The sequence below is a fragment of the Scardinius erythrophthalmus genome, assembly GCF_964197995.2.
Source record: "Scardinius erythrophthalmus genome assembly, chromosome: 4".
Classification (NCBI taxonomy): Eukaryota; Metazoa; Chordata; class Actinopteri; order Cypriniformes; family Leuciscidae; genus Scardinius; species Scardinius erythrophthalmus.
The window spans coordinates 212217-235854 of NC_138224.1; the positions used below are offsets into that span (position 1 = coordinate 212217).

Here is a 23638-nt window from a genome sequence, read left to right on the forward strand (position 1 = left end):
TCTATAACACTCATACTCAGATACACTCTATAACACACTCACACTCAGAAACACACTCACACTCAGATACACTATATAACACACTCAGAAACACACACTCACACTCAGAAACACACTCACACTCAGAAACACACACTCTCACACACTCACACTTAGAAACACACTCAGAAACACACTCTATAACACTCATACTCAGATACACTCTCTCACACACTCACACTCAGAAACACACTCACACTCAGATACACTATATAACACACTCAAAAAACACACACTCACACTCAGAAACACACTCACACTCAGATACACTCTATAACACACTCACACTCAGAAACACACACTCTCACACACTCACACTTAGAAACACACTCAGATACACTCTATAACACTCATACTCAGATACACTCTCTCACACACTCACACTCAGAAACACACTCACACTCAGATACAATATATAACACCCAGAAACACACACTCACACTCAGAAACACACTCACACTCAGATACACTCTATAACACACTCACACTCAGAAACACACACTCTCACACTCACACTCAGAAACACACTCTATAACACTCATACTCAGATACACTCTCTCACACACTCACACTCAGAAACACACTCACACTCAGATACACTATATAACACACTCAGAAACACACTCACACTCAGATACACTATAACACACTCACACTCAGAAACACACACTCTCACACACTCACACTCAGAAACACACTCAGAAACACACTCAGAAACACACTCTATAACACTCATACTCAGATACACTCTCTCACACTCAGAAACACACTCACACACACTATATAACACACTCAGAAACACACACTCACACTCAGAAACACACTCACACTCAGATACACTCTATAACACACTCACACTCAGAAACACACTCACACTCAGAAACACACTCTATAACACACACACACTCAGAAACACACTCACACTCAGAAACACACTCACACTCAGAAACACACTCAGAAACACACTCACACTCAGAAACACACTCACACTCAGATACACTATAACACACTCACACTCAGAAACACACTCTCACACACTCACACTCAGAAACACACTCACACTCAGAAAGACACACTCACACTCTATAACATCGATACTCAGATATACTCTCTCACACACTCACACTCAGAAACACACTCACACTCAGATACACTCTATAACACACTCACACTCAGAAACACACTCACACTCAGATATACTCTCACACTCAGATACACTCTCACACTCAGATACACACTCACACTCAGAAACACACTCTATAACACACTCACACTCTATAACACTCATACTCAGATATACTCTCTCACACACTCACACTCAGAAACACACTCACACTCAGATACTCTATAACACACTCACACTCAGAAACACACTCTATAACACACTCACACTCAGAAACACACTCACACTCAGAAACACTCTATAACACTCACACTCAGAAACACACTCACACTCAGAAACACACTCTATAACACACACACACACTCAGAAACACACTCACACTCAGAAACACACTCACACTCAGAAACACACTCACACTCAGAAACACACTCACACTCAGATACACTCTATAACACACTCACACTCAGAAACACACTCTATAACACACTCACACTCAGAAACACACTCACACTCAGAAACACACTCAGATACACTCTATAACACACTCACACTCAGAAACACACACTCACACACTCACACTCAGAAACACACTCTATAACACTCATACTCAGATACACTCTATAACACACTCACACTCAGAAACACACTCACACTCAGATACACTATATAACACACTCAGAAACACACACTCACACTCAGAAACACACTCACACTCAGAAACACACACTCTCACACACTCACACTTAGAAACACACTCAGAAACACACTCTATAACACTCATACTCAGATACACTCTCTCACACACTCACACTCAGAAACACACTCACACTCAGATACACTATATAACACACTCAGAAACACACACTCACACTCAGAAACACACTCACACTCAGATACACTCTATAACACACTCACACTCAGAAACACACACTCTCACACACTCACACTTAGAAACACACTCAGATACACTCTATAACACTCATACTCAGATACACTCTCTCACACACTCACACTCAGAAACACACTCACACTCAGATACAATATATAACACCCAGAAACACACACTCACACTCAGAAACACACTCACACTCAGATACACTCTATAACACACTCACACTCAGAAACACACACTCTCACACTCACACTCAGAAACACACTCTATAACACTCATACTCAGATACACTCTCTCACACACTCACACTCAGAAACACACTCACACTCAGATACACTATATAACACACTCAGAAACACACTCACACTCAGATACACTATAACACACTCACACTCAGAAACACACACTCTCACACACTCACACTCAGAAACACACTCAGAAACACACTCAGAAACACACTCTATAACACTCATACTCAGATACACTCTCTCACACTCAGAAACACACTCACACTCAGATACACTATATAACACACTCAGAAACACACACTCACACTCAGAAACACACTATAACACACTCACACTCAGAAACACACTCTATAACACTCACACTCAGATACACTCTATAACACACTCACACTCAGAAACACTCTATAACACTCATACTCAGATACTCTCTCACACACTCACACTCAGATACACACTCACACTCAGATACACTATATAACACACTCAGAAACACACACTCACACTCAGAAACACACTCACACTCAGATACACTCTATAACACACTCACACTCAGAAACACACTCTATAACACACTCACAATCAGAAACACACTCAGATACACACTCACACTCAGATACACTCTATAACACACTCACACTCAGAAACACACTCTATAACACACTCACAATCAGAAACACACTCACACTCAGATACACACTCACACTCAGAAACACACTCTATAACACACTCACACTCAGAAACACACTCTATAACACACTCACAATCAGAAACACACTCACACTCAGATACACTCTATAACACACTCACACTCAGAAACACACTCTATAACACACTCACAATCAGAAACACACTCACACTCAGATACACTCTATAACACTCATACTCAGATACACTCTCTCACACACTCACACTCAGAAACACACTCACACTCAGATACACACTCTATAACACACTCACACACACTCAGAAACACACTCAGATTCACACTCTCACACTCAGAAACACTCTCACACACTCACACTCAGAAACACACACTCACACTCAGAAACACTCTCTCTCTCACACACACACACACACTCAGATACACTCTCACACTCAGAAAAACACTCTCACTCAGATACACACTCTAACACACACACACACACACACTCTCACACTCAGAAACACACACACTCAGAAACACACACTCTCACTCAGAAACACTCTCACACTCAGAAACACTCTCACACTCAGAAACACACACACTCAGAAACACACACTCTCACTCAGAAACACACTCACACTCAGATACACTACAACACACTCAGAAACACACTCTATAACACTCACACTCAGATACACTCTATAACACACTCACACTCAGAAACACACACTCAGAAACACACTCACACTCAGAAAGACACACTCACACTCTACAACACTCATACTCAGATATACTCATACTCAGAAACACACTCATACTCAGATACACACTCATACTCACACTCAGATACACTCTATAACACACTCACACTCAGAAACACACTCACACTCAGAAACACACACTCTCACACACTCACACTTAGAAACACACTCAGAAACACACTCTATAACACTCATACTCAGATACACTCTCTCACACACTCACACTCAGAAACACACTCACACTCAGATACAATATATAACACTCAGAAACACACACTCACACTCAGAAACACACTCACACTCAGATACACTCTATAACACACTCACACTCAGAAACACACACTCTCACACTCACACTCAGAAACACACTCTATAACACTCATACTCAGATACACTCTCTCACACACTCAGAAACACACTCACACTCAGATACACTATATAACACACTCAGAAACACACACTCACACTCAGAAACACACTCAGATACACTATAACACACTCACACTCAGAAACACACACTCTCACACACTCACACTCAGAAACACACTCAGAAACACACTCTATAACACTCATACTCAGATACACTATATAACACACTCAGAAACACACACTCACACTCAGAAACACACTCACACTCAGATACACTCTATAACACACTCAGAAACACACACTCACACTCAGAAACACACTCACACTCAGAAACACACTCACACTCAGATACACTCTATAACACACTCACACTCAGAAACACACTCTATAACACTCACACTCAGATACACTCTATAACACACTCACACTCAGAAACACACTCTATAACACTCATACTCAGATACTCTCTCACACACTCACACTCAGATACACACTCACACTCAGATACACTATATAACACACTCAGAAACACACACTCACACTCAGAAACACACTCACACTCAGATACACTCTATAACACACTCACACTCAGAAACACACTCTATAACACACTCACAATCAGAAACACACTCAGATACACACTCACACTCAGATACACTCTATAACACACTCACACTCAGAAACACACTCTATAACACACTCACAATCAGAAACACACTCACACTCAGATACACACTCACACTCAGATACACTCTATAACACACTCACACTCAGAAACACACTCTATAACACACTCACACTCAGATACACTATAACACACTCACACTCAGAAACACACTCTATAACACACTCACAATCAGAAACACACTCACACTCAGATACACACTCACACTCAGATACACTCTATAACACACTCACACTCAGAAACACACTCTATAACACACTCACAATCAGAAACACACTCACACTCAGATACACTCTATAACACTCATACTCAGATACACTCTCTCACACACTCACACTCAGATACACACTCTATAACACACTCACACACACTCAGAAACACACTCAGATACACACTCTCACACTCAGAAACACACTCACACTCAGAAACACTCTCACACACTCACACTCAGAAACACACACTCACACTCAGAAACACTCTCTCTCTCACATACACACACACACACACTCAGATACACTCTCACACTCAGAAAAACACTCACACTCAGATACACACTCTAACACACTCACACACACACACACACACACACACACACACACACACACACACACACACACACACAGAAACACACACACTCAGAAACACACACTCTCACTCAGAAACACACTCACACTCAGATACACTACAACACACTCAGAAACACACTCTATAACACTCACACTCAGATACACTCTATAACACACTCACACTCAGAAACACACTCACACTCAGAAAGACACACTCACACTCTACAACACTCATACTCAGATATACTCATACTCAGAAACACACTCATACTCACACTCAGATACACTCTATAACACACTCACACTCAGAAACACACTCACACTCAGAAACACACTCTATAACACACTCACACTCAGAAACACACTCTATAACACACTTACACTCAGAAACACACACTCTCACACACTCACACTTAGAAACACACTCAGATACACTCTATAACACTCATACTCAGATACACTCTCTCACACACTCACACTCAGAAACACACTCACACTCAGATACAATATATAACACCCAGAAACACACACTCACACTCAGAAACACACTCACACTCAGATACACTCTATAACACACTCACACTCAGAAACACACACTCTCACACTCACACTCAGAAACACACTCTATAACACTCATACTCAGATACACTCTCTCACACACTCACACTCAGAAACACACTCACACTCAGATACACTATATAACACACTCAGAAACACACTCACACTCAGATACACTATAACACACTCACACTCAGAAACACACACTCTCACACACTCACACTCAGAAACACACTCAGAAACACACTCAGAAACACACTCTATAACACTCATACTCAGATACACTCTCTCACACTCAGAAACACACTCACACTCAGATACACTATATAACACACTCAGAAACACACACTCACACTCAGAAACACACTCACACTCAGATACACTCTATAACACACTCACACTCAGAAACACACTCACACTCAGAAACACACTCTATAACACACACACACTCAGAAACACACTCACACTCAGAAACACACTCACACTCAGAAACACACTCAGAAACACACTCACACTCAGAAACACACTCACACTCAGATACACTATAACACACTCACACTCAGAAACACACTCTCACACACTCACACTCAGAAACACACTCACACTCAGAAAGACACACTCACACTCTATAACATCGATACTCAGATATACTCTCTCACACACTCACACTCAGAAACACACTCACACTCAGATACACTCTATAACACACTCACACTCAGAAACACACTCACACTCAGATATACTCTCACACTCAGATACACTCTCACACTCAGATACACACTCACACTCAGAAACACACTCTATAACACACTCACACTCTATAACACTCATACTCAGATATACTCTCTCACACACTCACACTCAGAAACACACTCACACTCAGATACTCTATAACACACTCACACTCAGAAACACACTCTATAACACACTCACACTCAGAAACACACTCACACTCAGAAACACTCTATAACACTCACACTCAGAAACACACTCACACTCAGAAACACACTCTATAACACACACACACACTCAGAAACACACTCACACTCAGAAACACACTCACACTCAGAAACACACTCACACTCAGAAACACACTCACACTCAGATACACTCTATAACACACTCACACTCAGAAACACACTCTATAACACACTCACACTCAGAAACACACTCACACTCAGAAACACACTCAGATACACTCTATAACACACTCACACTCAGAAACACACACTCACACACTCACACTCAGAAACACACTCAGAAACACACTCTATAACACTCATACTCAGATACACTCTATAACACACTCACACTCAGAAACACACTCACACTCAGATACACTATATAACACACTCAGAAACACACACTCACACTCAGAAACACACTCACACTCAGAAACACACACTCTCACACACTCACACTTAGAAACACACTCAGAAACACACTCTATAACACTCATACTCAGATACACTCTCTCACACACTCACACTCAGAAACACACTCACACTCAGATACACTATATAACACACTCAGAAACACACACTCACACTCAGAAACACACTCACACTCAGATACACTCTATAACACACTCACACTCAGAAACACACACTCTCACACACTCACACTTAGAAACACACTCAGATACACTCTATAACACTCATACTCAGATACACTCTCTCACACACTCACACTCAGAAACACACTCACACTCAGATACAATATATAACACCCAGAAACACACACTCACACTCAGAAACACACTCACACTCAGATACACTCTATAACACACTCACACTCAGAAACACACACTCTCACACTCACACTCAGAAACACACTCTATAACACTCATACTCAGATACACTCTCTCACACACTCACACTCAGAAACACACTCACACTCAGATACACTATATAACACACTCAGAAACACACTCACACTCAGATACACTATAACACACTCACACTCAGAAACACACACTCTCACACACTCACACTCAGAAACACACTCAGAAACACACTCAGAAACACACTCTATAACACTCATACTCAGATACACTCTCTCACACTCAGAAACACACTCACACTCAGATACACTATATAACACACTCAGAAACACACACTCACACTCAGAAACACACTCACACTCAGATACACTCTATAACACACTCACACTCAGAAACACACTCTATAACACTCACACTCAGATACACTCTATAACACACTCACACTCAGAAACACTCTATAACACTCATACTCAGATACTCTCTCACACACTCACACTCAGATACACACTCACACTCAGATACACTATATAACACACTCAGAAACACACACTCACACTCAGAAACACACTCACACTCAGATACACTCTATAACACACTCACACTCAGAAACACACTCTATAACACACTCACAATCAGAAACACACTCAGATACACACTCACACTCAGATACACTCTATAACACACTCACACTCAGAAACACACTCTATAACACACTCACAATCAGAAACACACTCACACTCAGATACACACTCACACTCAGAAACACACTCTATAACACACTCACACTCAGAAACACACTCTATAACACACTCACAATCAGAAACACACTCACACTCAGATACACTCTATAACACACTCACACTCAGAAACACTCTATAACACACTCACAATCAGAAACACACTCACACTCAGATACACACTCACACTCAGATACACTCTATAACACACTCACACTCAGAAACACACTCTATAACACACTCACAATCAGAAACACACTCACACTCAGATACACTCTATAACACTCATACTCAGATACACTCTCTCACACACTCACACTCAGAAACACACTCACACTCAGATACACACTCTATAACACACTCACACACACTCAGAAACACACTCAGATTCACACTCTCACACTCAGAAACACTCTCACACACTCACACTCAGAAACACACACTCACACTCAGAAACACTCTCTCTCTCACACACACACACACACTCAGATACACTCTCACACTCAGAAAAACACTCTCACTCAGATACACACTCTAACACACACACACACTCTCACACTCAGAAACACACACACTCAGAAACACACACTCTCACTCAGAAACACTCTCACACTCAGAAACACTCTCACACTCAGAAACACACACACTCAGAAACACACACTCTCACTCAGAAACACACTCACACTCAGATACACTACAACACACTCAGAAACACACTCTATAACACTCACACTCAGATACACTCTATAACACACTCACACTCAGAAACACACACTCAGAAACACACTCACACTCAGAAAGACACACTCACACTCTACAACACTCATACTCAGATATACTCATACTCAGAAACACACTCATACTCACACTCAGATACACTCTATAACACACTCACACTCAGAAACACACTCACACTCAGAAACACACACTCTCACACACTCACACTTAGAAACACACTCAGAAACACACTCTATAACACTCATACTCAGATACACTCTCTCACACACTCACACTCAGAAACACACTCACACTCAGATACAATATATAACACTCAGAAACACACACTCACACTCAGAAACACACTCACACTCAGATACACTCTATAACACACTCACACTCAGAAACACACACTCTCACACTCACACTCAGAAACACACTCTATAACACTCATACTCAGATACACTCTCTCACACACTCACACTCAGAAACACACTCACACTCAGATACACTATATAACACACTCAGAAACACACACTCACACTCAGAAACACACTCAGATACACTATAACACACTCACACTCAGAAACACACACTCTCACACACTCACACTCAGAAACACACTCAGAAACACACTCTATAACACTCATACTCAGATACACTATATAACACACTCAGAAACACACACTCACACTCAGAAACACACTCACACTCAGATACACTCTATAACACACTCAGAAACACACACTCACACTCAGAAACACACTCACACTCAGAAACACACTCACACTCAGATACACTCTATAACACACTCACACTCAGAAACACACTCTATAACACTCACACTCAGATACACTCTATAACACACTCACACTCAGAAACACACTCTATAACACTCATACTCAGATACTCTCTCACACACTCACACTCAGATACACACTCACACTCAGATACACTATATAACACACTCAGAAACACACACTCACACTCAGAAACACACTCACACTCAGATACACTCTATAACACACTCACACTCAGAAACACACTCTATAACACACTCACAATCAGAAACACACTCAGATACACACTCACACTCAGATACACTCTATAACACACTCACACTCAGAAACACACTCTAACACACTCACAATCAGAAACACACTCACACTCAGATACACACTCACACTCAGATACACTCTATAACACACTCACACTCAGAAACACACTCTATAACACACTCACACTCAGATACACTATAACACACTCACACTCAGAAACACACTCTATAACACACTCACAATCAGAAACACACTCACACTCAGATACACACTCACACTCAGATACACTCTATAACACACTCACACTCAGAAACACACTCTATAACACACTCACAATCAGAAACACACTCACACTCAGATACACTCTATAACACTCATACTCAGATACACTCTCTCACACACTCACACTCAGATACACACTCTATAACACACTCACACACACTCAGAAACACACTCAGATACACACTCTCACACTCAGAAACACACTCACACTCAGAAACACTCTCACACACTCACACTCAGAAACACACACTCACACTCAGAAACACTCTCTCTCTCACATACACACACACACACACACACTCAGATACACTCTCACACTCAGAAAAACACTCACACTCAGATACACACTCTAACACACTCACACACACACACACACACACACACACACACACTCTCACACTCAGAAACACACACACTCAGAAACACACACTCTCACTCAGAAACACACTCACACTCAGATACACTACAACACACTCAGAAACACACTCTATAACACTCACACTCAGATACACTCTATAACACACTCACACTCAGAAACACACTCACACTCAGAAAGACACACTCACACTCTACAACACTCATACTCAGATATACTCATACTCAGAAACACACTCATACTCACACTCAGATACACTCTATAACACACTCACACTCAGAAACACACTCACACTCAGAAACACACTCTATAACACACTCACACTCAGAAACACACTCTATAACACTCATACTCAGATACACTCTCTCACACACTCACACTCAGAAACACTCACTCAGAAACACACTCACACTCAGATACACTATAACACTCACACTCAGAAACACACTCACACTCAGAAACACACTCTATAACACTCATACTCAGATACACTCTCTCACACACTCACACTCAGAAACACTCACACTCAGAAACACACTCACACTCAGATACACTATAACACTCACACTCAGAAACACACTCATACTCAGATACACTCTTACACACTCACACTCAGAAACACACTCACACTCAGATACACTATAACACTCACACTCAGAAACACACTCTATAACACTCATACTCAGATACACACTATAACACTCACACTCAGATACACTCTATAACACACACTCAGAAACACACTCACACTCAGAAACACACTCTATAACACACTCACACTCAGATACACTCTATAACACACACTCAGAAACACACTCACACTCAGAAACACACTCTATAACACACTCACACTCAGATACACTCTATAACACTCAGATACACTCTATAACACACTCACACACACACTCTATAACACACTCACACTCAGATACACTCTATAACACACTCACACTCAGATACACTCTATAACACACTCACACTCAGAAACACTCTATAACACTCAGATACACTCTATAACACACTCACACTCAGAAACACACTCTATAACACACTCACACTCAGATACACACTCACACTCAGATACACTCTATAACACACTCACTCAGAAACACACTCACACTCAGAAACACACTCTATAACACACTCACACTCAGATACACACTCACACTCAGATACACTCTATAACACACTCACACTCAGAAACACACTCTATAACACACTCAGAAACACTCACTCTCACACACTCACACTCAGAAACACTCACACTCAGATACACTCTATAACACACTCACACTCAGAAACACACTCTATAACACACTCACACTCAGATACACTCTATAACACACTCACACTCAGAAACACACTCTATAACACACTCAGAAACACTCACACTCTCACACACTCACACTCAGAAACACTCACACTCAGATACACTCTATAACACACTCACACTCAGAAACACACTCTATAACACACTCACACTCAGATACACACTCACACTCAGATACACTCTATAACACACTCACACTCAGAAACACACTCTATAACACACTCAGAAACACTCTCACACACTCACACTCTCACACTCTCACACTCTCACACACTCACACACACATTCACACTCTATAACACTCAGATACACTCTATAACACTCAGATACACTCTATAACACTCAGATACACTCTATAACACACTCACACTCAGAAACACTCTCTCTCACACACTCACACTCAGATACACACTCACACTCAGATACACTATAACACACTCACACTCAGAAACACACACTCACTCAGAAACACACTCTATAACACACTCACACTCAGATACACTCTATAACACACTTACACTCAGAAACACACTCTATAACACACTCACACTCAGATACACTCTATAACACACTTACACTCAGAAACACACTCTATAACACACTCACACTCAGATACACACTCACACTCAGATACACTCTATAACACACTCACACTCAGAAACACTATAACACACTCAGAAACACACACTCTCACACACTCAGAAACACACTCACACTCTATAACACTCACACTCAGAAACACACTCTATAACACACTCACACTCAGAAACACACTCTATAACACTCATACTCAGATACACACTCTCACACACTCACACTCAAACACACTCACACTCAGATACACTCTATAACACACTCACACTCAGAAACACACTCTATAACACACTCACACTCAGAAACACACTCACACTCAGAAACACACTCACACTCACACTCACACTCAGAAACACACTATAACACACTCACACTCAGATACACTCTATAACACACTCACACTCAGAAACACACTCACACTCAGATACACACTATAACACACTCAGAAACACACACTATAACACACTCACACTCAGATACACTCTCTCACACACTCACACTCAGAAACACACTCACACTCAGATACTCTATAACACACTCGCACTCAGAAACACACTCTATAACACTCATACTCAGATATACTCTCTCACACACTCACACTCAGAAACACACTCACACTCAGATACACTCTATAACACACTCACACTCAGAAACACACTCTATGACACTCATACTCAGATACACTCTCTCTCACACACACACACACACTCAGAAACACTCTCTCTCTCACACTCAGAAACACACTCTCACACTCACACTCAGAAACACACACTCAAACTCAGAAACACACTCACACTCAGATACACACTCTCTCACACTCAGAAACACACTCTCTCACAGTCACACTCAGAAACACACTCTCTCACACACTCACACTCAGATACCAGAGTTTCCGCTAGGAAAAAATGTTGCCGGTCAAAGTGACCGGCAGAGGTTTCGTTTTCCGGACATTTTGATGATATGCCGGTCAAATATCGCCTCTTAATTAGTCAAGTTTAGGAAAACTGGAGGCAGGCTATGTAAATAAAAAAATGACATAATCAGGCCGTATAGAATGCAACATGTTTATTAGTCTAATATTCAAATAGACGAAAAAAAAAAAAACATGAACGTCCGATTGGCGTCAATCAACGCCAGTTGTTTTTAGTATGGTTTCAAATTCATAGTTAAACAAACCAATCCCCCTTCCCCACATAAAATATCTGAATAGTAGCCTATTGTTTTTATTCAAGCGAACTTAATTACACACTCTCAGTATGTCTGATTTAGCTGGTGGTAACATTTAAATTGGCCACCGTGAAATGACTCCTTGTCAAATGAGACAAATGACTAGGCCTATAACATTGTCTCGTGTCATTTTAGTCTACTTTTTACGCTGTTTTGCAGTGCTGAATTGTGCAGCTGCCGACATAAAATCAAAACTTCCCAGTGTCTCTCCACAACTTGCGATGCGCATAAGCCGCGTAACCTTGTTCTCCGCAAGGCGACTTCGCTGCTTCGTCTTGATCCGATTCTGCAGCGAGAACCCCCTCTCTGCAGGAACACTTGAGACAGGGATTACACAGGCTATCTTGGCGAGCTTGGTCCACTCTGGATACATTTCATTGAAATCACATATGAGGACTTCGCAGGCTGTCATGACAGCGAGGGCATCACGTCGCAGGCTTACGGCATCGATAAGAGGAGCGGTGTCCGCCGACTCAATGCTTGTAAAATGGCAAATAATCCTTCTGATCGCTGGTTCTGCATATTCTTGAAGAGCTATAAGATAATATAATAGGTGAGAACGATATTAGAATTATAGGCCTACAAAAGAATGCTGCGCTTATTATAAATAGGCCTGTGTGGGTCATTATATGGAAATGTCCATTTTTCCGTCCCGAACCGTTACAGAAATATTACACTTAAAAAACATTTTAGGGTTACAATTTCTTTACATTTTAAAATAAAACTATATGTTATTTGAAAAATTACACCTTCTTGAGCCATCAATGTGGCAATATTAGATTTTTATAAATTCTATAGAATTCCAAGCACCACAGAAGTGCTCACAGTCATGTACAGAGGGAAAGTGCTTTATTTTGAGGCCAATAACAGGTTTTTACACCATTTAAAATACAATGATGTATACATAACTATCAAATATATTTGATATTATATTTATACTATAAAATATATATTTTTTTCTGTCACATTAAATACAATGTCACATGTGACAATAATAATTTTACATCCATTTAATTCTGCTACACTCAAAAGTTAAGATTTAAAGGATTGCATCACTACTTAATTTTAACCGGTTTTCAAATATTTTGATTGTTATAGCAAATAGATGGTTGCGCAAACGAACTAACATCATTCAAGCACACTTTTAACAAACCTGAGTAAAATAAATAAAACAATCTCCTTTTTTGTTGTATTATTATTATTTTTCGGTAACTCTGACATATGCTGAAAAAAAAATAGAAATAATATTTCATAAAAACCTTTGAAATTGCCAAAGTAGTAAGGTAACACCAGTGACAAAAAAAGGTACATGCCGTCTTTAAATAAATGCACAAAAAATATACATTTTTATTTATATTTTAAATTTTTAGTAATCTAATAATGTGGTGTAAGTTTAAATGTTAGAAAAATAAATACATTTTAACCCTCTGGGCTTCTTCATAATTGGGTCACACTTAGCTTCCTACCGCCCGAAAACGGGCGAAGCCTTAAAATTGTACTTAACTTTGTCCTAGGATAACCATTCAAATATTGTTTTGTTCTATAATGTTTTCTGATTATTATATAGAATTTTTAGAATTTTTTATGATACTTTGCATTAATTATGTAATTTTTATGAGCTATTTTTTCCATTAGAATTAATATATATATTTTTATTTTATTTATTTTATTTTATTTATCAATAAATGCAACATTTCACATCAAATTAGTGTGCAGGCCTAAAAAAAAAAAAAATATTTCAAGTGAGTAGAGCGCCACCTAGTGGCTTCAAAATTTATTAATTTGTGTCATGTCCTATAACCGCCCATAGGCGGCCTATAGCTTTTTTATTTATTTATTTGATTTATTCCCATTCGGAAAGAAAACAATTTATTACTAATCAACCACTGAATGGAACAACACAAATTATATATCATTTTAAAGCTTAGAATCTCAGCTTTTTAATGCAATTAAAAAATCTTTTTAATCTAATTATCTTTTAATCTAAATTATCTTTTAATCTAAATCTTTTTAATCTAATTAAATGTATTAATTCCTAACGAGTGCTGAGTAATCCCTCTAAAACCAAGTGTACCGCCAGCAGGCGCCACCTAGCTGCGAAAATATTTATTACCATATTTTTCAAAAATCTTGCCTTGATAAACACAAAGTTGATGTCATTTGAAAGCTTAGAGTCTGAACTTTACAGTGAATGTATCCACTTTGAAAAACTCTTAAGTATTGCTGAGTTATTTGCTGATACATAGAAAATCTATAAAATAATGTACTGCAATGTGTCAAAAACATCATACAGCTCATGAAACATTCTCAGATAATTGAAAATGGCACTTCATTTTTTACAGCATATTATTACAATTAAAATGAGCCCAAAATTAACATAATCTATTGCTTTAGATATTCTTCATGAAGAAAAAATTGCCCATGAGGGGGTGTGAAAGACTGTACAAAAAGGCTATCTCTTTTCAAAATGCTGTAATTTTTGATTCCTTGATCCAAAAATTATTATTTTTTTATCCAGATGCAGCTAACACGTAGGGGGACTTCACTAAAAAAGAATTTTCCTCCTACCTTATTTCCTTCCTGAGTTATTACATGAGAAATATGAAAGATATGCAAAATCATAATAAAAATTATATATATATATTGTCTTTTATCCACCGTTTCTTGGCGGGACAATGTCCAAATGTAATGTAATTTATATTTTCAAAAAATTTAAAAAGAGTTCTTTCAAACGATACCTACCTTTTGACTCTCCTTGCTATAGTTTTGGAGTTATTATGATTATATCATTTTTATATAGTTTGGGGCAAAATTTGCTGTTTCAGTCTTACCAGTTCATTTCTCTGTGTGTGTGTGTGTGTTTGTGTGTGTGGGTGTGTGTGTGGGGGGGGGAGGGTGTCTTTTTTGCACTCTTGATGTTCTAGAGTGTCACCCCTTCATTGCTGTACACTTTTTTTCAGCACAGTGGCTGATCTGTAGCTTGTACCACCAAAAGTTTCTCTGAGTTTTCCTATTTTTTCGTATTTCCCATTCATTTCCTATGTCGCCCGTTTTCGGGCGGGAGGAAGCTAAGTGTGACTTTTTTTTTTACGACCCTTTAACATATCAGAATCATCTCCTTGATTTCTTTGTGTGTTCATATAGGTAATAAAAGAAAAGTCACCAAGTTTCACCCCCATCCGATGAAGCAAAAAAATTAAACAATTCGAAACGTTCAAGTTTTCGCCCGTTTTCGGGCGAAGAAGCCCAGAGGGTTAAGACATCTTGACATACCAAAAGTGGACGTTTCGATAGAATGACCCGTATAATAAATCAACAGCTCCTACTTACCACTATGTGTCTGCGGATATCTAGAGGGGTTCAGAAGGGTGAAGAAGGCAGTGAAGTAGATCCATGCAATCCTCGGGGAACCGATCTTGCAAGGCATCTATCAGATGTTGAACATAGCGTTCCCTGGCTTTTCTGAAAGCTTGAATGGAGCGGTCGCTTGAATTGGTCACTTTGACATCCTTGTATGTGCCGTCTTTATAGCCCGCCTGGAATGTCTCCTCTTCTGGACCTGGGACATCTCGTAACTGTGTAAATGCCGCGACAGATGCTTGCACTATTGGTCGGATGCTGGAAAGATTGACGTTGTCTTTCTGAAAAACTAAATTCAGTTTTGTCATCACTGGTAGTAGATCGGCCAGTGCGTGAGTCAGGGCTATGAAGCTGTAGGTCTGGATTTGACCAAGCAGCCCTTGTGCTTGGGTATTTCCTTCCACGGCCTCTTCATGAAGTTCCATGGCCACAGCTGCCCAGTTGTGCTTCATGGCCTCCACAGCCCTGTGTAGGGATAGCCAGCGTACTGCGCACGGCTGCTTGAGGCTGACCATGTCCTCATCACTGAGTGTAGCTGTTAATTGGCAGAGCCGGGATGTTCTGGTGGCAGAGTGTCTGTAGAAGGAGTACACTGAGGAGATCGTGTTTTTGTAAGCTCGGATGTTTTCCACAGCTTTCGCTGCGTCCAGCGCAGCAAGTGCAGCCCTGTGGGCAACGCAGTGCACCTGGATAGAAAAGGGATTCGCTTGCGTAAATAAAGCACCAACCCCACCATGCCTTCCCATCATTACACTTGCACCATCTGAACCCAGGCCAATGACACGGGACAGTGCCATATCCATTTCGCGAAGCACCGCAACAACGCGATCATAAATGCATCTTGCGGTCCCGCAGTCCACATCATAATTTCCAAGAAAGCATGTCTCCACCTTTCCTTTTATTTCCAGCTTTAGATATATGATTAACTTTTTGTTCACAGTGATATTTACAGTTTCGTCAATTATTATTCCAATGAAGTCACTCTTTTTCAGTTTTTCACGGATCTGTTCCACCACGACGTGTTCTAATGCTCTCTCCATATCATCCACAGAGTCGCTGTGGCAATAAATGCCATCGGTGGTGACAAAATCTGGAGCCTCGAGAGCTTGCAGTAGCTCAGTCTGTGCAACAAAATGGTTAGATGGGAGATCATGTTTTGCCATGTGGAATACAATTTTGAGCTGAGAGCATAGTTTTTTCTTAGAAGTTTCCGTGGCCTTGTCACAGTGGCCTTTCATCGCAACCTGCTGTGGCGTTAAATTGAGCGCCGCAACATGGTCATTGCTCTGACTATGTTCAATGAGAGCAGATATTCTCAAATTATTCGACCCTCTTGTGAATCCGTTGCGTCGTCCTGCCTTTTCGCAGTGCAAACAGAACATTTTTTCGTTACTATCAACTACCTCACATCTTAGCCATGGGAACTTGTCACTCCATTCCGACCGATACGCCCTACACAGAGGCTTCAGGTGTTCCTGATTCACCATCGTCCGTCGCGTCTGGCTTCTGAAAAAAGCTTTTAAGGCTAGTCTGCCTGGGCCTGGCCATATTTAAAACGTCTCTCTCATTCGTTCGTTGTTTCTATATTACAGCCGTTTTAGGCGTGCGCTTTATTTGAAATGCAGAATGCGAATACTTGTGGGTGAATACTTTATTCTGATTGGTTGCAGGGTGTCCATAGAGGACACATAGTAAAGGAGTTCTGGTGAAACTGACTGTTTACCGTTCGAAATTAATAAATAAATGCGCTGGCTACATCAGCAGTGAGTAACCATAGCAACAGGCAGTAAACTGAAGGGTTCTACGAGCTGAGTGGACTATCTCCGTTTGCTAAATAAACCGTCAGGCGTAAGGGAAACCAAGTTATTGTTTGTAAAAACTTTAGATTTCGATTGTAAAACTAATTAAAATATAAACTAATGTTTTAAAAATGTGTTATTTTGCAAGTGACCATGGTATAAGCGGGTTAATGCCCTTCGAGGTGTCCATTGTCAGGTAGCCTCCGCTGCGCGTCGGACGGTTCACGCCTCGCCATCGTCTAATACCTGACAATGGACAGCTCGTCGGACATTAACCCTACAAACGGTAGAGCCTGTTCCTTTATAACATAGCCAAAGGTCGGTGTATTTTTGCTGTATACATTTTAGGCTTATTCTCAAATTCAGATTGTGTTAGGGGGCGGGATTATTAGGAAATTTTAATCGGACAATTTGACCGGAGAGATTTAATTTTGTCGGACATTTCATTTTTTTTCCGGTCAATGTCCGGCAATTACCGGACAACGGAAACCCAGTCAGATACACACACTCACAGATACACACACTCACACTCAGAAACATACACACACACAGAAATACACTCCCTCTCACACACTCAAACTCAGAAACACACTCTCTCTCACACACTCACACTCAGAAACACACACTCACACACTCAGATACACACACTCACACTCAGATACACACACTCACACTCAGATACACACGCTCACACTCAGAAACACACTCTCTCACACACACACACACATATGTTCTGATGTCTGAATCTCACCCATTACATATTAAAATATAAAATCATCTTACCTTCATAAAAGCGAATTTTATCCCTGAGAATCACCATTCCCTTCGTCAGCAGCTGATTCTGTGACACAAGCACAAGCACACTCAGTTCACAGACGCTTCGTTAGTGAGGATTATGGAACGCCGTTGGGGACAATACTTATTATATGCAACGCGTGAAATTTGGACGCATTAACACGCACAGTTTGTACGCGTAAATACGAAGTATATGTTCGGGTGTCGCGTCAGACCGCACAACAGCCAATAGCGTTGCTCTATTTAGGATTTCATTTGCATTTGTGATGCGATGGCACGTTGCTGTATACATATATAAACATCAGACGACATTTCTTTCCGTGAGGGATGATGTGCTGTTAGGTAAGCAAATACCTATGCAAACGTCACACGTAACATTTGTTCGTGAATGAGATCGTAATTTTACGTTGGCATTTACGTAGGCAAGCGTAAAACTTTAGAGTCAATGATGCATTTATACGTTGGCTGTGATGTCAGGGCTGTGTCATGCTGTGGCATCTCATCCCGTTTGTACTCATGCAGGTTTTTTGTCTCCGGTAACGTGGAAAAGTGGATTGCTGATGGAGTTTTCGGTTCCTTGCCACTGTTGCCTTTGGCTTGCTCAGTTGGGGATATTTTGGGAATATTTAATTTAATTTTATCAATCAATAAATTTACACTAGAAACAAACCTTGTTGTGTTATTTTGGTTTATGCTGTGAAGCTGCTTTGATGCAATCTGTATTGTGAAAAGCGCTATATAAATATACTTGACTTGACTCTCTACGATGGCTCTAAGAATTTTTTTATTAAACTGTCAAAGAACTTTTACAGACTGCGTTCAGTTGGCATCCTCTTATAACAGGCTATATGTATAACATATGTTAACATATACAACATACAACACTGGATACGGCCATAGCCAGGGTTTAATAATTAGTGAGGTCCACGGTGGGGTGTCAATAATTATACATAATAGTGCCAATAAATGCCATAAATCATTCAACTTTAATAAATACAATGAATAATAAAGTTAGCAAAGGCTAAATACTAAATACTGTGGCTATTGTTTTTTCAAAATGACTGGAGTAATCTCCGAGTGGGCCAGCATCAATCTGGTATGATGACTCTGGAATGCTCCTTCATTCAGTAGACATTTAGCTACCCCGAACCTTACCCTAAATGTAACTTTTATGAATTAAAATGAATTTTAATTCAAATAATTTTTATTGAAAACAAATGTGTTTAATAACTGTAAAGTTATATTAAAAAAAGCGCTGTCAGTGGGAATAGAACCCCGGTCTCCCTTTACACGTTACGCCACAACCGCTGACTAAAGAGGTGACTTTTTCCACATATAAGGTAGACTGGCCTAGTGTAATTAGTTCTGCCAACAAGTAGGCTATTTGCAGTGGTCCAAATAGACACCTCGAATGTATTAACCAGAAGGGAAATATGGTCGTTTACTTTACCTACAGGACAAATTCCTTTAACGTTACAAAAGAATATAATGTTAAATTCATGCAGTAATTGAATGTATTTAATCATTGACTCTAAATTATCACCAGTTTAACTAAAACAGAAAAAAATTGTATGTGGGTGGGAGACATGACATGCAATTCTACCCATCCATGATGTCATAACCTATTAAAAATGGGTATTTGTTAAAAATATATATCTTCATGTTGTTCCTCTGACAAGATATTATTACAGCATACCATAGCTGTAGTAGGTGTATAAAGACCTCTACTTCAAATTTTTATCTAAACATCAAAATTGTCATGTGGTGTGACTGTCCGGGATATGTGTGACCTTACTAATATGACAATATATATCAGCAAAGTATAAATAATTGATAGATTTACAGTTTAAGTAACAGAATTAGGCCATTTCAACAGACACAGAAAGTGTTGATGTCTGTGTATGATTTTAAAGCAAGTTCTGGACAAATACATTTTGTCCGTAAAATATGCGTCAAATGGTGTGACACTGCAATCTATATTTTTAACGGGCAATAATTTGGACATCATTATGATGAAGAGGTCCACACACAACCAGGAAGTTGCAGTGCCATCTCTGGAGTGGTTTGCAAGGTCAAGAGTTGAGTTCTGGCATTTTCATTTTTAATTAAAAAGCTCTGTATCTGATATGCTCACTAGTGGTCAATGTTTTGTGTCTTATGGTGTGACATTATTTACAAAAAAATTAAACACTTTTATACAAATTTAACTTATTAATTCTTAAAAATCATTCCTGCCATGTGGCAATTTACATGCTAAGTATAAGCTAGCTGTTTTTAGTTAACCAAGCGATTAGCTTGACTGAACAAAACGTCAGATGGTGTGACACTGTATCATACGGTGTGAGTGTTTTTCTGTCACACCATATGATATATTTGTCACACAATATTACATACACCTTTTTTAATGAAGAATAAATAACTATTCAAAACATATTCAATAATAATAGTGAATGTTTAATAGTGAACATTAAATTACCTATACAATTAATGTATTTCTTTTCAGTTTTATACTTAATTTAATGTTCTTGAAGTGAGATGGTGTTTGATTTACTAATTTTTATGAGTTTATTATAATTTTAAAAGTTTTAAAACAATGTTAGTATGTTTTTTTGATTAATGTTAACTGAATTGAATTAATTGAATGATGAATGCAAATAAAAAACAGGTTTTTTACATTGACAAATTGTGGAGTGGTGCAGTTCATCATATAGCGTGGCACTATATAATTTGGTGTGACATTCAGAATTGTGCCAGTAAAAATACTTTCTTAATCATAAATCATAAAAAAGTCAACGGAACACAAGAGAAATAGTATCAGCAAGAGTCACAAGCATTTTCATAGATTTATAACCGGGTTTAACATAATCTAAAATATCTGGAAAGGCTGAGGAGAGATGACTTACTTTGCATGCTGATTTAGAAAAACAATACAAAATCTAATTAATCTGCACAAAAGAAATGTTAAATCTTAAGATAGTAATGAAAAAAATGTATGTTGAAGGTAGTTACTTAGGGAGAGTATATCCCATTTTCATTTTATATAGAATAACTTTTATGTCACACCATATGACAATTTTAGGCACAAATGCAACAAATTGGTGAATAAATCCAATTTCAAATACAAAATCTAAAAGACCACATATATTGTGGGAAATGCAAGAGTCAGTACAACACAACTCAATATTTTTTATGCCTAATATTTGAAGTAAAAAATAAAAACTTTTTTCAGGCGTCTCCCACCCATGTCGCATATCAAATAAGACTCAGAAATATTACACGTTCAAAAATGTCATGTTTACACGACGAAAACGTTCGTCTAGAAACACGTAACAAAAAATACACGGCCATAAATGTTGCGTTAAGGCGATACAAACGATCGTGTCTTTAAATAACATGACAAAAAACTTCGCGTTTAGACGTACAAAACGTTCGCGTTTACACGGACCAAAAAGACGCGTGCAAACTGTGCGTGTTAATGCGTCCAAATTTCACGCGTTGCATATAATAGGTATTGTCCCCAACGGCGTTCCATAGAGGATTACTGAGAGTCATTAGATCACCTGCAGATACTCCGTGAAGAAGGAGCCCAGCTCGGTCTTCAGCAGCTGCCTAGAGACACACACACAGAGACCAGCACGTCAGTGTCCGTGTGACCCGTGAGAGGTGTGTGTGACGTGTGTGAGGCGTGTGAGACGT

The 23638-nt window shown here is 39.5% G+C and overlaps 1 protein-coding gene across 1 annotated transcript in view; it reads right to left on the reverse strand.

The window, feature by feature from the left end:
• The window catches only part of prr5b (proline rich 5b (renal)), a 54411-nt gene that overhangs the window by 22497 nt on the left and 8276 nt on the right, over positions 1-23638 (reverse strand). Inside the window, exons 4-5 of the mRNA XM_081364011.1 lie at positions 23503-23551; positions 19931-19988 (exon numbers count right to left, since the gene is read on the reverse strand). Coding sequence (XP_081220137.1) covers positions 19931-19988; positions 23503-23551 — 107 coding nt within the window. The remainder of the gene's footprint in view (positions 1-19930; positions 19989-23502; positions 23552-23638) is intronic.